At 35.7% G+C, this 12,499-nt stretch overlaps 1 protein-coding gene across 4 annotated transcripts in view; it reads left to right on the top strand.

Moving 5' to 3' along the window:
• Positions 1-12,499, top strand: part of KIFAP3 (kinesin associated protein 3) — a 191,090-nt gene that overhangs the window by 70,224 nt on the left and 108,367 nt on the right. For all 4 annotated transcript variants that reach the window (XM_047704339.1, XM_047704340.1, XM_047704342.1 and 1 more), the window contains one exon: positions 12,183-12,361. In XM_047704339.1, the coding sequence (XP_047560295.1) occupies positions 12,183-12,361 (179 nt within the window). The remainder of the gene's footprint in view (positions 1-12,182; positions 12,362-12,499) is intronic.

Genomic DNA, 12,499 nt, shown 5'->3' with positions numbered 1-12,499 from the left:
ACCTCCCCTCTGGTAACCATCGGTTTGTTCTCTTTAGTTAAGTGTCTGTTTCTTGGTTCATCTTTCTCTCTCTCTTCCCTTTGCTTGTTTTGTTTCTTAAATTTTTCATGCATGAAATCATATGGTATTCTTCTTTCTGACTTCTTTTGTGTAGCATTAAACTCTCTGTCTCCATCCATGTTGTTGCAATGGCAAGATTTCATTCTTTTTGATGGCTAAGTAATATTCCTGTGTGTGTGTGTGTGTGTGTGTGTGTGTGTACATTCCACATTTTCCTTATCCATCAGTTGATGGACACTTGGGCTGTTTCTGTAATTTGGCTATTGAGATAATGCTGTTATAAACATCATGGTGCATATATCCCTTTGAATTAATGTATTTTTTTTTTATCCATTGGGTAGTACAGTTGCTGGATCATAGGGCAGCTTATTTTTAACTTTTTACAGAACCTCCATACTATTTTCCAGAGTGGCTGAATTACCACCAGTAGTGCAAGAAGAGGGTTCCCCTTTTTCCACATCCTTGCCCAAACCTGTTGCTTCTTGTGATTTTGATTTTAGCCATTCTGATAGGTGTGGTGTGATATCTCATTGTAGTTTTGATTTAAATTTTCCTGATAATGAGTGATGTTGCGCATCTTTTCATGTATCTGTTTGCCATCTCTGTGTCTTCTTTTAAAAAATGTCTCTTCATGTCTTCTGCCCACTTTTAAATTGGATTGTTATTGTTTTCTGTGTATTGAGTTGTAGAAGTTCTTTGTATATTTTGGAAACTAACCCTTTGTCAGATAATGTCATTTGCAAGTATCTTTTCCCATTCCAGAGGTTGCCTTTTAAATTTTATTGATTGTTTACTTCGCTGTGCTTTTTATTTTGATAAGTCCCACTAGTTTTTGTTTTTGTTTCCCTTGCCTCAGGAGACATATCTAGAAGGCAATTGTTATGGTCAATGTCTTGTTCTCCTCTAGGATTTATATAGTTTCAGGTCTCACATTTAGATCTTTAATCCATTTTTAATTTATTTTTGTGTAGGGTGTAACAAAGTGGTTAAAAAACAAAAAACAAACAAAACATTCTTTTGCATGTTGCTGTCTAGTTTTCCCAGCACCATTTGTTAAAGATTCTCTTTTTCCCATTGGATATTCTTTCCTGTTTTGTCCAAGATTAATTGAACATATAGTTGTGGGTTCATTTCTGGGTTTTCTATTCTGTTCTGTTGATATATGAGTTGATTTTTGTGCTAATACCATACTGTATTGATCCCTACAGCATTGTAGTATAACTTTAAGTCCAGAATTGTGATGCCCCAGCTTTGCTTTTCTTTCTCAAGGTTGCTTTGGTTATTCGGAGTCTTTTGTCATTTTATACAAATTGTAGGATTGTTCTAGCTGTGTGAAAAATGCTGTTGGTATTTTGATAGGGATTGCATTAAGTGTGTAGATAGCTTTGGGCATTATAAACATTTTAGCAATGTTTGTTCTGGGCACCTGGGTTGCTCATTCTGCTAACCATCTGCCTTTGGCTCAGGTCATGATCCCAGAGTCCTGGGATCAGAGTCCCACATCAGGCTTCCTGCTCAGTGGGGAGTCTGCTTCTCTCTCTGACCCTCTCCCTGCTCCTGCCCTCCTCTCTCTCTCTCTCTCAAAAATAAATAAAATCTTAAAAAAAAAAAAAGTGTTTTTTTTTTCCAATCTGTGAACATGAAATTTCTTTTCATTTCTTTGTGTCATTTTCAGTTTCTTTCATCAAAGTGTTTTATAGTTTTCAGAGTATAGGTCTTCCACTTCTTTGGATAGGTTTATTCCTAGGTATCTATGGTTTTTGGTGAAATTTTACTTTATTTTATTTTATCTTATATTTATTTGTCAGAGAGAGAGTAGAAGCATGGAGAGCTGCAGGCAGAACAGGCAGAGCAGGCAGAGGGAGAAGCAGATCCCCACAGAGCAGGGAGCCCAATGTGGGACTCCATCTCAGGACAGATGCTTAGCAGATGCTTAACAGACCGAGCCACCCAGGTGTCCCTTTGATGAAATTATAAATGGGATTGATTCCTTAATTTCTCTTTCTGCTGGTTCATTATCGATGTATGGAAATACAACAGATTTCTGTACATTGATTTTGTATCCAGTGACTTTACTGAATTTGTGTTTTAGCAATTTGGGTGCAGTCTTTCGGGTTTTCTATGTAGAGTATCGTGTCGTCCGCAAATAGTGTAAGTTGTACTTCTTCCTTGCCAGTTTGGGTGCATTTTATTTCTTTGTATTGTCTGACTGCTGTGGCCAGGACTTCCGGTACTGTGTTAAATAACAGTGGTGAGAGTAGACATCCCTGTCTTGTATCTGACTGTAGAGGAGATGCTCTCAGTTTTTTCCCATTGAGGATGATCTTAGCTTTGGGTTTTTCATAGGTGGCCTTTATTAAGTTGAAGTATGTTTGCTCTAAACCTGCTTTGTTGTGAGTTTTTATCATTAGTGGATGTTGTACTTTGTCAAATGCTTTTTCTGCATCTATTGAAAGGAACATATGGTTCTTGTCCTTTCTTTTATTAATGTAGTATATTATGTTGACTGATTTGCAAATACTGAACCACGCTTGCAACTCAAGAATAAATCCCACCTGATTGTCATGAGTGATTTTTTTTTAATGTATTGTTGGATTCAGTTTGCTAGCATTTTATTGAGATTCTTTGCACATGTTTATCAATACAGGACATTGGCCTGTAATTCTGTTTTAGTGAGGTCTTTATCTGGTTTTGGCCTTAGGATAAGGTTTTGGTATTCGGTAATTCTGACTTCATAGAATGAATTTGGAAGTTTTCTTTTTCTACTTTTTGGAATAGTATTTGGTAGACTTTCCATCTGGCCTTGGAGTTAGGAGTTTTTTGATTACTGATTCAGGTTTTTTGGTGGTTATGGGTCTGTTCAAGTTTTCTATATTTTCCTTTTTCAGTTTTGGTAGTTTGTATGTTTCTAGGAATGTATCCGTTTCTTCCAGGTTGTCCAGTTTGTTGGCTTATATTTTTTTATAATATTCTCTTATAATTATTTGTATTTCTGTGGTATTAGTTGTTATTTCTCCTCTCTCATTTGTGATTGTATTTATTCAGGTACTTTTCTTTTTGATAACTCTGGCTAAAGGTTTATCAATTTTATTAATATTTTCGAAGAACCAACTCCTGGTTTCATTCATATGTTCTATTGTTTCTTTTTTTGTTTCTATATCATTTATTTCTGCTCCGATCTTTATTATTTTCTTCCACTACTGGCTTTAGACTTCATTTGTTGTTCTTCTTCTATTTCCCTTAGGTATAAGGTTCAATGGTTTATTTGAGATTTTCCTGCTTCTTAGGGTAGACATGTATGGCTATCCCTCTTACAACCACTTTTGCTGCATCCCAGTGGTTTTGGATCATTGTGTTTTCATTTTCATTTGTTTCCATGATTTTTTTTAAAATTTCTTCTTTGATTTCCTGGTTGGCCCATTCATTGTTTAGTAGCATGTTGTTTAACCTTCATGTATTTGTGGTCTTTCCAATTTTTCTCTTATAGATGATTTCTAGTTTCATAATGTTGTGGTCAGAAAGGTGTCTGGTATGATCTCAGTCTTTTTATATTTGTTAAGATCTGATTTCTGATCTAAAATGTGATCTATTCTGGAGAATGCCTGATATGCCCTTGAAAAGAATGTGTATTCTGCTGTTTTAGTGTAGAGTATTCTGAATATATCTGTTAAATCCATCTAGTCCAGTGTGTCATTCAAAGCCATTGTTTCCTTATTGATTTTCTGTTTAGATGATATGTCCATTGATATAACTGGGATATTAAAATCTATTATTACCGTGTTATCAATCAGTTCCTTTATATTTATTATTGTTTTTATGTATTTTGGTGCTCCCATGTTGGGTGCATAAATATTTACAGTTGTTAGAGCTTGTTGGATTGTCCCCCTTATTAAAACTTTGTTTTAAAGTCTAATTTGTCTAATACAAATATTACTACTCTAGCTTTCTTTTGATATCCATTTGCATGATAAATTTTTCTCCATTCCCTCCCTTTCAGTCTGCAGGTCTAAAATGAGTTTCTTATAGGGAACATAGAGATATCTCAATTCTGACACCCAATGTGTTTTGATTGGAGCCTTTATTCCATCTACATTCAAAGTAATTATGATACATGTATTTATTATCATTTTATTATTTGTTTTTTCATTGTTTTTGGAGATTTCTTCTGATCCTTTCCTGTCTTTGTCACTTTTGGTCTCTCCTTTACACTCAAAGTGGCCCTTTTAGTATTTCTTGCAGGGTTGGTTTAATAGCCATGAACTCCTTTAGATTTTATTTGTCTGAGAAACCCTTTATCTCTCCTTCTATTCTGAATGATAGCCTTTCTGAATAGAGTATCCTTACCTGCAGATTTTTCCCATTCAGCACTTTGAATATATCAGACCACTGTCTTCTGGCTTGCTAAGTTTCTGTTGAGTAATCTCCAGCTACCCTTATGGATCTTCTTTTGTAAGGCACAGACTTCTTTTGTCTTGCTGTTTTTAAGATTTTTTCCTTATCATTCTATTTTACAACTTTAATGATAATATGTCTTGGTGTTGGCCTGCTTTTGTTGATTTTGATGGGAGTTCTCTGTGCCTCCTGAGTCTGGATGACTCTTTCCTTCCACAGACTGGTGAAGTTTTCAGCTATTATTTCTTGGAATAAATTTTCTGTTCCCTTTTCTCTCTCTTCTGGGACTCCTACAATAAAAATGTTACTACGTTTGATGGAGTCACTTACAAGTTCCCTATGTTTATTATCATGTTGCATAATTCTTCTTTCTTTTCTTCAGCTTCATTATTTTCTGTTACTCTTTGATGTCACTAATTCATTCCTCTACTTCTTTCAGCCCACTTGGTTGCATCAAGCCTGTTTCCAATCTTATTGCATTCTTCATCACTGATTCTTTTTTAACTCTTTTATCTCTGTGATAAGGGTCTCACTGATGTCTTTTATTCTTTCCTCGAGCCCAGTGTGTATCCTTATGATTGTTGCTTTATATTCTTCATATGGCATGTTACTTACACATGTTTCACTTAGATTGCTGGCCTTGGTCTTATCTTGCTCTTTCATTAGGGATAAATTCCTCCATCTTGGCATTTTTGTCTATGTCTCTGCCTTCTTCTGTATATTAAAAAACCCAGTTATGTCTCCTGTTCCTGAAAGTAATGGCCTTATGATGAGGAGGTCATATAGTGCCCTGGGCCTGGCCCTTCAAGGAGTGTCTCTGGTATGTGCTTCATGAGCCTTGCTATTGAGTTTTGCTCTGTCCTTCAGGCCAGTCATCTGCAGAGGCTCTCCTTGCCTGCTGTGGGCAGCGTTTGGTTCCTCACCTAAATGTGGCAAGTTTTAACTAGGTGTCATGTGGTCTGCTTATGAAATGAGATCTATCACCACTTCCACCAGAATTGAGGCCCTGAAGAACTCCCTGGTTAGGAAACATGGTGTGAACAGGAGTTGTGTTGAACTTCTGTGGGAGGGGTCCACCCCACTGGGACTAAGGCAAGCTTGACTTATATGGGCAGTCCCACCAGAGCATAGTAGGGTAGGGCCTGGTATATGCAAGTTAGCCAGTGTGGGGACTGTGCTGCTTCCTACAGGGGGCTCTCTGATTATGCTGAGGGGCAGAGGTGGGAAATGGCACCATCTAGTCCCTTTGTTCCCAGAGAGGTGTCTCTGTGAATGCTGCCTCTCAGTGACATGCTCTGAGAAGAGCAAATAATCTCCCCATTGTGTGTCCCAAGGGTTCTTCAGATTGCTGTTTCCACACTGCCTGCCCCTGGATTGTTTGCTTCTCTCCAGGAGTAGCGTAGTGGCCTCAGGACTCAGCCACGCCCATTGACCTTTAAAACCCCAGGCTTTAAGCCCCACTGTGCAAGAACTCAGGAAATTCAGTTCCTCTTGTTTTCCAAGCCAAGGGTGTTGGGGAAGCATTCTCTTTGTGTGTTCCCCAGTTTGTTCTCTCTCTTTCTCTCTCTCTCACCCTTCTCCCCAACCATGGCTCCCTCCCCTCTGAATCACCCATGGTCTGTTTCTCTCATAAGCCATGTTTCTGCACTTTCTACCTTCTTCATCGTGGCCTCCCCTCTCCCTGTGATTGTGGAGTCTGTTTTCTCCATCTTCAGGTTGATTTCTGGGGTATTTAGGATTATTTGATGGTTATCTAGTTAGATGAGAGAAGCCTAGGGTCCTTCGACTACACTGCCATCTTCCTTACTCTCCAAGAAAATGCTTTTTATGAACTGAATTTTTAATTTAGTGAGACTTTGATGGTGTAAGATAATGGTTTCAAATATTGTATGCACATTTGAATGTGCATTCTGGTACTGTTCTGTGTAATGTTCTATAAATATCACTGAGAAGTTAGTTGCTAACTTGTTCAAGTCTTTACATCTTGTGTTTTCTATACATGTTCTATTAGTCAAAGAGTAATATTAAAATATTTGACTAAATTTATGAATTTGACTATTTTTCCTGCAGTTATGTCTGATTTTGCTCCATGAATTTTCAAGTTTTACTCTTAAGGATGGAAATATATAGGATTGTCCTCTTGATTAGTTTGTCCTTCTTTTCATTATGAAATGATCTTCATTATCTCTGGTAATATTTTTTTGTCTGAAATTACTTTTCCTTATGTTAATATAGACACTCCAGCTTTGTTGTGACTAGTGTTAGCATGTTTTATATTTATCCATCCTTGTACTTTTAATCTATTTCTTTATATTGTTTTTTTATACACAACACATAGTTGAATCTTGCTTTTATTTATTTTTTCCTCTTTTTCCTCCTTGTCTGCATTCTTATGGATGAGGGTTTTCTTGTTTGTTTGTTTTTGGTCTGTTTTATCTCCATTGTTGGCTTAGTGATGACTCTTTTGTTCCATCAGTTGCTTTAAGATTTATATTATACATCTTAAATTAATCATAAGTTGTCTGCCTCCAAGTATACATATTTAACTTATCATGTGTTAGGTCTGCCTTCAGGTAACATTGTACCACATCATCTGTGGTATAAGAACCATTACTCCCATTTCTTCCCTTCTCAACTTTCTGTTTTTATAATTAACATTAGTTATACATATGTATGTATGTATATACAAACATATATATACTTACATAAATCCTACAATATATTATAATTTACATTTTTTAAAAATTTTATTTATTTTTTCAGTGTTCCAGGATTCATTGTTTATGCACCACACCCAGTGCTCCATACAATACATGCTCTCCTTAATACCCACCACCAGGCTCACCTAACCCTCTACCCTCCTCCCCTCCAAAATCATCAGTGTGTTTCTGAGTCCACAGTCTCTCATGCTTTATCTCCCTCTCTGATTTCCCCCAATTCACTTTTCCTTTCCTTCTCCTAATGTCCTCCGTGTTATTCCTTATGCTCCACAAGTAAATGAAACCATATGAAAATTGACTCTGTCTGCTTGACTTATTTCACTCAGCATAATCTCTTCCAGTCCCGTCCATGTTGATACAAAAGTTGGGTATTCATCCTTTCTGATGGAGGCATGATACTCCATTGTATGTATGGATCATATCTTCTTTATCCATTTGTCTGTTGAAGGGCATCTTGGCTCTTTCCACAGTTGGCAATTGTGGCCATTGCTGGCAATTGTGGCCATTGGGGTATAGATGGCTCTTCTTTTCACTAAATCTGTATCTTTGGGATAAATACCCAATAGTGCAGTTGCAGGGCCATAGGGTAGCTCTGTTTTTAATTTCCTAAGGAGTCGCCACCCTGTTTTCCAAAGTGGCTGCACCAACTTGCATTCCCACCAACAGTGTAAGAGGGTTCCCGTTTCTCCACATCCTCTCCAACACTAACTGTTTACTGTCTCATTAATTTTGGCCATTCTAACTGGTGTAAGGTGGTATACAAAGAAACATTTTTATTTTAAAGATATTAAATTATTTAAAAAATAAAGTTACCATTTCCACTGATATTATTTTGAGTAGGTTCATATTTCTGTCTGGTGTTTTTCTTTGTTCCTGAAAGATTTTCTTTAATAATTCTTATAGGACAGATTTAATGATGATGAATTATTTTATCTTTTGTGTATTTGAAAAAGACTTTCTTTTTCTTTTTGAAATGTTTTCACTGGTTTAGAATTTAAAGGTAACTTTTCTTTCTATATACCAAAGACATTTTTCCATTCTTGACCTGTTTGCGTTGTGTGTACTGACAAGTCTTCTGTCATCCTTCCTTTTTTTTCTTTTTTGTCTGTATAAAGTTTCTTTTTTCTCTGGCTCTTTTCAGATTATCTCTTTATCATTTGTTTTGACAAGTTTGATTATGTTTTAGTTTTCTTCATGTTTCTTCTTCTTAGGTTCATAGTACTTACTAGGACTATGGGTTTATAATATTTATCATGTTGGAAAATTATTGGTTATTATTTCTTCAGGGACTTTAATTACAGGTATATTAGGCCACTTTAAATTATTCTACAGTTCACTGATAATCTTTACATTTTTGGTCTTTTTTTCCCATTTGTTTAATTTTGGAAATTTTCTTGTCTGTGTCTTCAATTTCACTAATCTTTTCTTCTCCAATCTCTAAACTGCTGTCAATCCTATACAGTATAATCCCGTCTCACTCATTATAGTTTCCATTGCTAGAAGTTAATTTGAATCTTTTTTATATCTTCCATGTCTCTACCTCAGTTTCAGAACATCTGGAAAACAGTTATGTCTGTTTTAATGTTTCTCTCTGAACACTCTAACCTTGATGTCTGTTTCAGTGGGCTGATTTTTTTCTCCTTATACATTGTGTTTTCCTGCTTTTTTGAAGAGCTGATAATTTTTTATTGACTACCAGACAGTGTGAAATTTATATTGTTTGGTGTTGGATATTTTTTTTTCCTAAAAATATTTTTGAACTTTCTTCTGGGACATAATTAAATTACTTGGAAGCAGTTTGATCCTTTTGAATGTTTCTCTTATGATTTTTTGGTGTGGAGATAAGCAGCATTTAGTCTAAAACTTATTATTTCCTATTTTCAGGGCAAAACCCTTCTGAGTACTTTACATAATGCCCATAAATTATGAAGTTTCTGCAGAAGTTCAGAATTCACTCTCTGTACATCTTTCTCCTCAATGCTGTTCTTTTCTGTGAAATCTGTCCACTTTGGTTCCTTAGTATCTTGGTTCCCTCTCTTCAACTCTAGGATTCTTTTGGGTTCTACCAGGATTTTCCCTCTGTGTTATGACCTGGAAACTCTCAAGGCAGTATTCTGGGACACTCATAGTGCCAATTCATTTATTTCTTATCTGTTAGGTCACTGACCTTCATTATCTGATGTTCATTGTTGTGAAAATCTTTATTTTGTTTATTTTAGTCCGGTGGTTGTCCTTGTTGTTGTTGTTTCAGGTAAGTGTTTAAATCTGGTACCATTATTCTGTGGTATTAATATCCTCGGGTTTCCAAAATAAAGTGCCAAAAGTGGCTCATTTAATAAAACAACAGAAATTTATTCTGTCACAATTTCTAGAGATTAGAAAGCCAAAATCACAGTGTTAGCCAGATCATGCTCCACCTGAAGGCTCCAGAATCCTTCCTTTTCTCCTCTTACCTTTTGGTGACTTCTAGTAATCCTTGGTGTTTCTTCGTTTATAGCTCCATTGTTCCAATCTTTCCCCCTATCTTTACATGGCCACCCACTCATTGTATCCATGTCCTCTCCTATTCTTGTAAGGACACAAGTCTTTGGAGTCTACCTAGGTCTACCCTAATCCATTATGACTCAACTAATTACCGCGGCAAAGACCCATTTCCAAATAGGGTCAAATTCTGAGGTTCTGTGGGACATGAATTTTGGGAGAACACTATTCAACCCATTATATCTCTCTTGGTTGCAAGCAGAGGTCTACTATACTTGTTTCTACCAGCCGTACTAGAGTAAGCAACCTCAGATTCAGAGAACGTAAATAACTTGTCCTACCTAGATGGGATTATACTAAATATTGATTATAAATTTTAGTGTGGGATGTGCTATCTTTGATGTACTTTAGATGTATTTGATGTATTTTAGATCTGTTCCCCTAATATTAATATCACAAAAGACTGGTTTCTCTGTCTGAAACCAAGCAATATGCTTAAAAACTGGGAATTAAATATTTGTGGTGTATGTTTTCTGATTTAAAGTGTTTCTGCACTCAATCAATTTATGTAAGTTTTTTTAATGCAGTTGTATTGAAAAAGCAAATAATAAACCTTGTGTGTGTACCATGTACTTTTTCTTCTAATTCTCTTATTTTGTTCTGTTTCCAGCTTCAGATTCCTAACTAGTTAGTGCTCTGCTCAGTATACAGTTAGGAATTTGAAGCTGGAAACAACAAAATAAGAGAATTAGAAGAAAAAGTACATGGTACACACACAGGGCTGGAAATAAGTCTTGTGAAGTACATCAAAGATAGCACATCCCACACTATTTACAGGGGACACCTTCTGTCTGTGGAAAAACAGCATGGAAAATGGCATCAGAACAATCCTGCAGCATGGAAAATGGAACCAGAATGATCCTGCCGAAACTTCCTAATGAGAACAGCCCAGTCAGTTGATCTTAAGGTTGAGCATAGCTGCCACAGAACCCCAGCCAGCGCTTCCTGTGCTGCTCCAGAGATGCTGTGCAATGCTTATGTGCAGCCAACATAGAAGGCTAAAAACGTCCAAGGCCTGGAACAGTCTGTGTCCTAGGAACACTCAGCTTTAAAACGTTTTAATAATGCCTTGCATGGAAAGTCAGCACATGTAATAGTGTAAATATGTGAGCTCTGGATCCTGATGGGCTTGAATTTTAATTTAACTCCATCACTTTTTTGCTATCTAGGTAGGGCAAGTTATTTACCTTCTCTGAATCTGAGGTTGCTCATCTAAAAAATTTATAATCAATATTTTCCCATTAAAATTTTCTTAAAGATAAAATGGTGTACTGTTTATATATCAATTAGTACAGTGCCTGACTGTATTAGTATGTTTATATATCAATTAGTAGGGTAGCCCTAATTAGTATGAATTACCTTTAAAACAGCTCAAATATTAGGTAAATTAAATATTTACAACTATTGCATATATTTCTTATTTTCATAAAGGTATAGAGATGGCTTATAAGAATATGTGAAATGCTAAAATAATGAGTAAACCAAAGCCATAGGTTTGTGTTGATCATAAGAGCCTACAGATCCTGACAGAAACCTGTCAGGTCTTCACTCTGAAACTTCCTGTCAGTCAAGGCAAATGGAAAACATTATATGCTACAAATTCTCACTGTCAAAAGGGAAGAATCATATGGGTTTCTTATGAGAACGGAAGCATTTTTATTATAGGTATCTAAAAGAAATTTTGCTTAGAGTTAGTAGACAGTGCCTTAACTTTGTCTAGTATAATATTGCGTTACTGAATCCCATATGGCGTTTTCTGTTGTAACTATCAGAAAATCAGTTGGAATATGTAAAATAGATTTTAGTGTCCTCATACCTACTTCTAGCTATACTATACATTTTGGATTATAGTTCTTTTGTTGTTGTTAGTTAACATACAGTGTTAGTTTTAGGAGTGCAGTATAGTGATTTAACAATTCCATACAATACCTAGTGCTTATCTCTGCAAATGCACTCCTTAATCCCCATCACCCATTTAACCTATCACCCATCCACCTCCCCTCTGATCACTGTTAGTTTGGTCTTAGATTATAGTTCTTCTTAACATAGCAGCTCCTAGTTATTGAAGTTTTACCCTGTTTTCTACATGCATAAAATTATTTTTCCCTGTCTGCCTGTTTTATTATTCACTAACATATACTTTTAGCACCATTTGCTTACTATTAAGCTCTAAACTCTAAGAGGGCAAGACTCATTATCTTAATTTGGTTTGTGTTCTCAGCATCATAAGAAAATTACTATATATATATATATATATATATATATATATATAGTTTTATATAACATATATATCTATTTCTCAGTAATAACAAATGTTTCCTAATGAGACAATTAATAATAAAATAAAATTTTCAAAATAATGTTATCTTCTTAGAACTGCATCTGTTACTGTGCTGAGTAGAAATGATTTATTAAATTGTTGATTCAATATGCCAGTCATTTAACTCTTCATCCATTTTACTCTTCCAGTTGCTCTTTATTTGCTTCTGAATCTTGCTGAAGACACACGTACAGAACTGAAGATGAGGAACAAGAACATAGTTCACATGCTGGTGAAGGCCCTTGATCGGGACAATTTTGAGCTGCTTATTCTAGTCGTGTCATTCTTGAAGAAACTCAGCATTTTTATGGAGAATAAAAATGATATGGTAACTTACATTTAAATAGTCCATGTTCACCATTTTCAAGTTAGGATGTTTTGATAAAAGTAAACACATTATCCCCCTACTGAGATAATTCTGAATGAAAATTTTACAAAAGCAGTAACTCACTTAAATGGCTTCATT

Source organism: Lutra lutra, chromosome 15, assembly GCF_902655055.1.
Source record: "Lutra lutra chromosome 15, mLutLut1.2, whole genome shotgun sequence".
In the NCBI taxonomy this organism is placed as follows: Eukaryota; Metazoa; Chordata; class Mammalia; order Carnivora; family Mustelidae; genus Lutra; species Lutra lutra.
The sequence above is the reverse complement of the archived record's forward strand: the minus strand, read 5'-3'. Positions and strand labels throughout refer to the sequence as shown.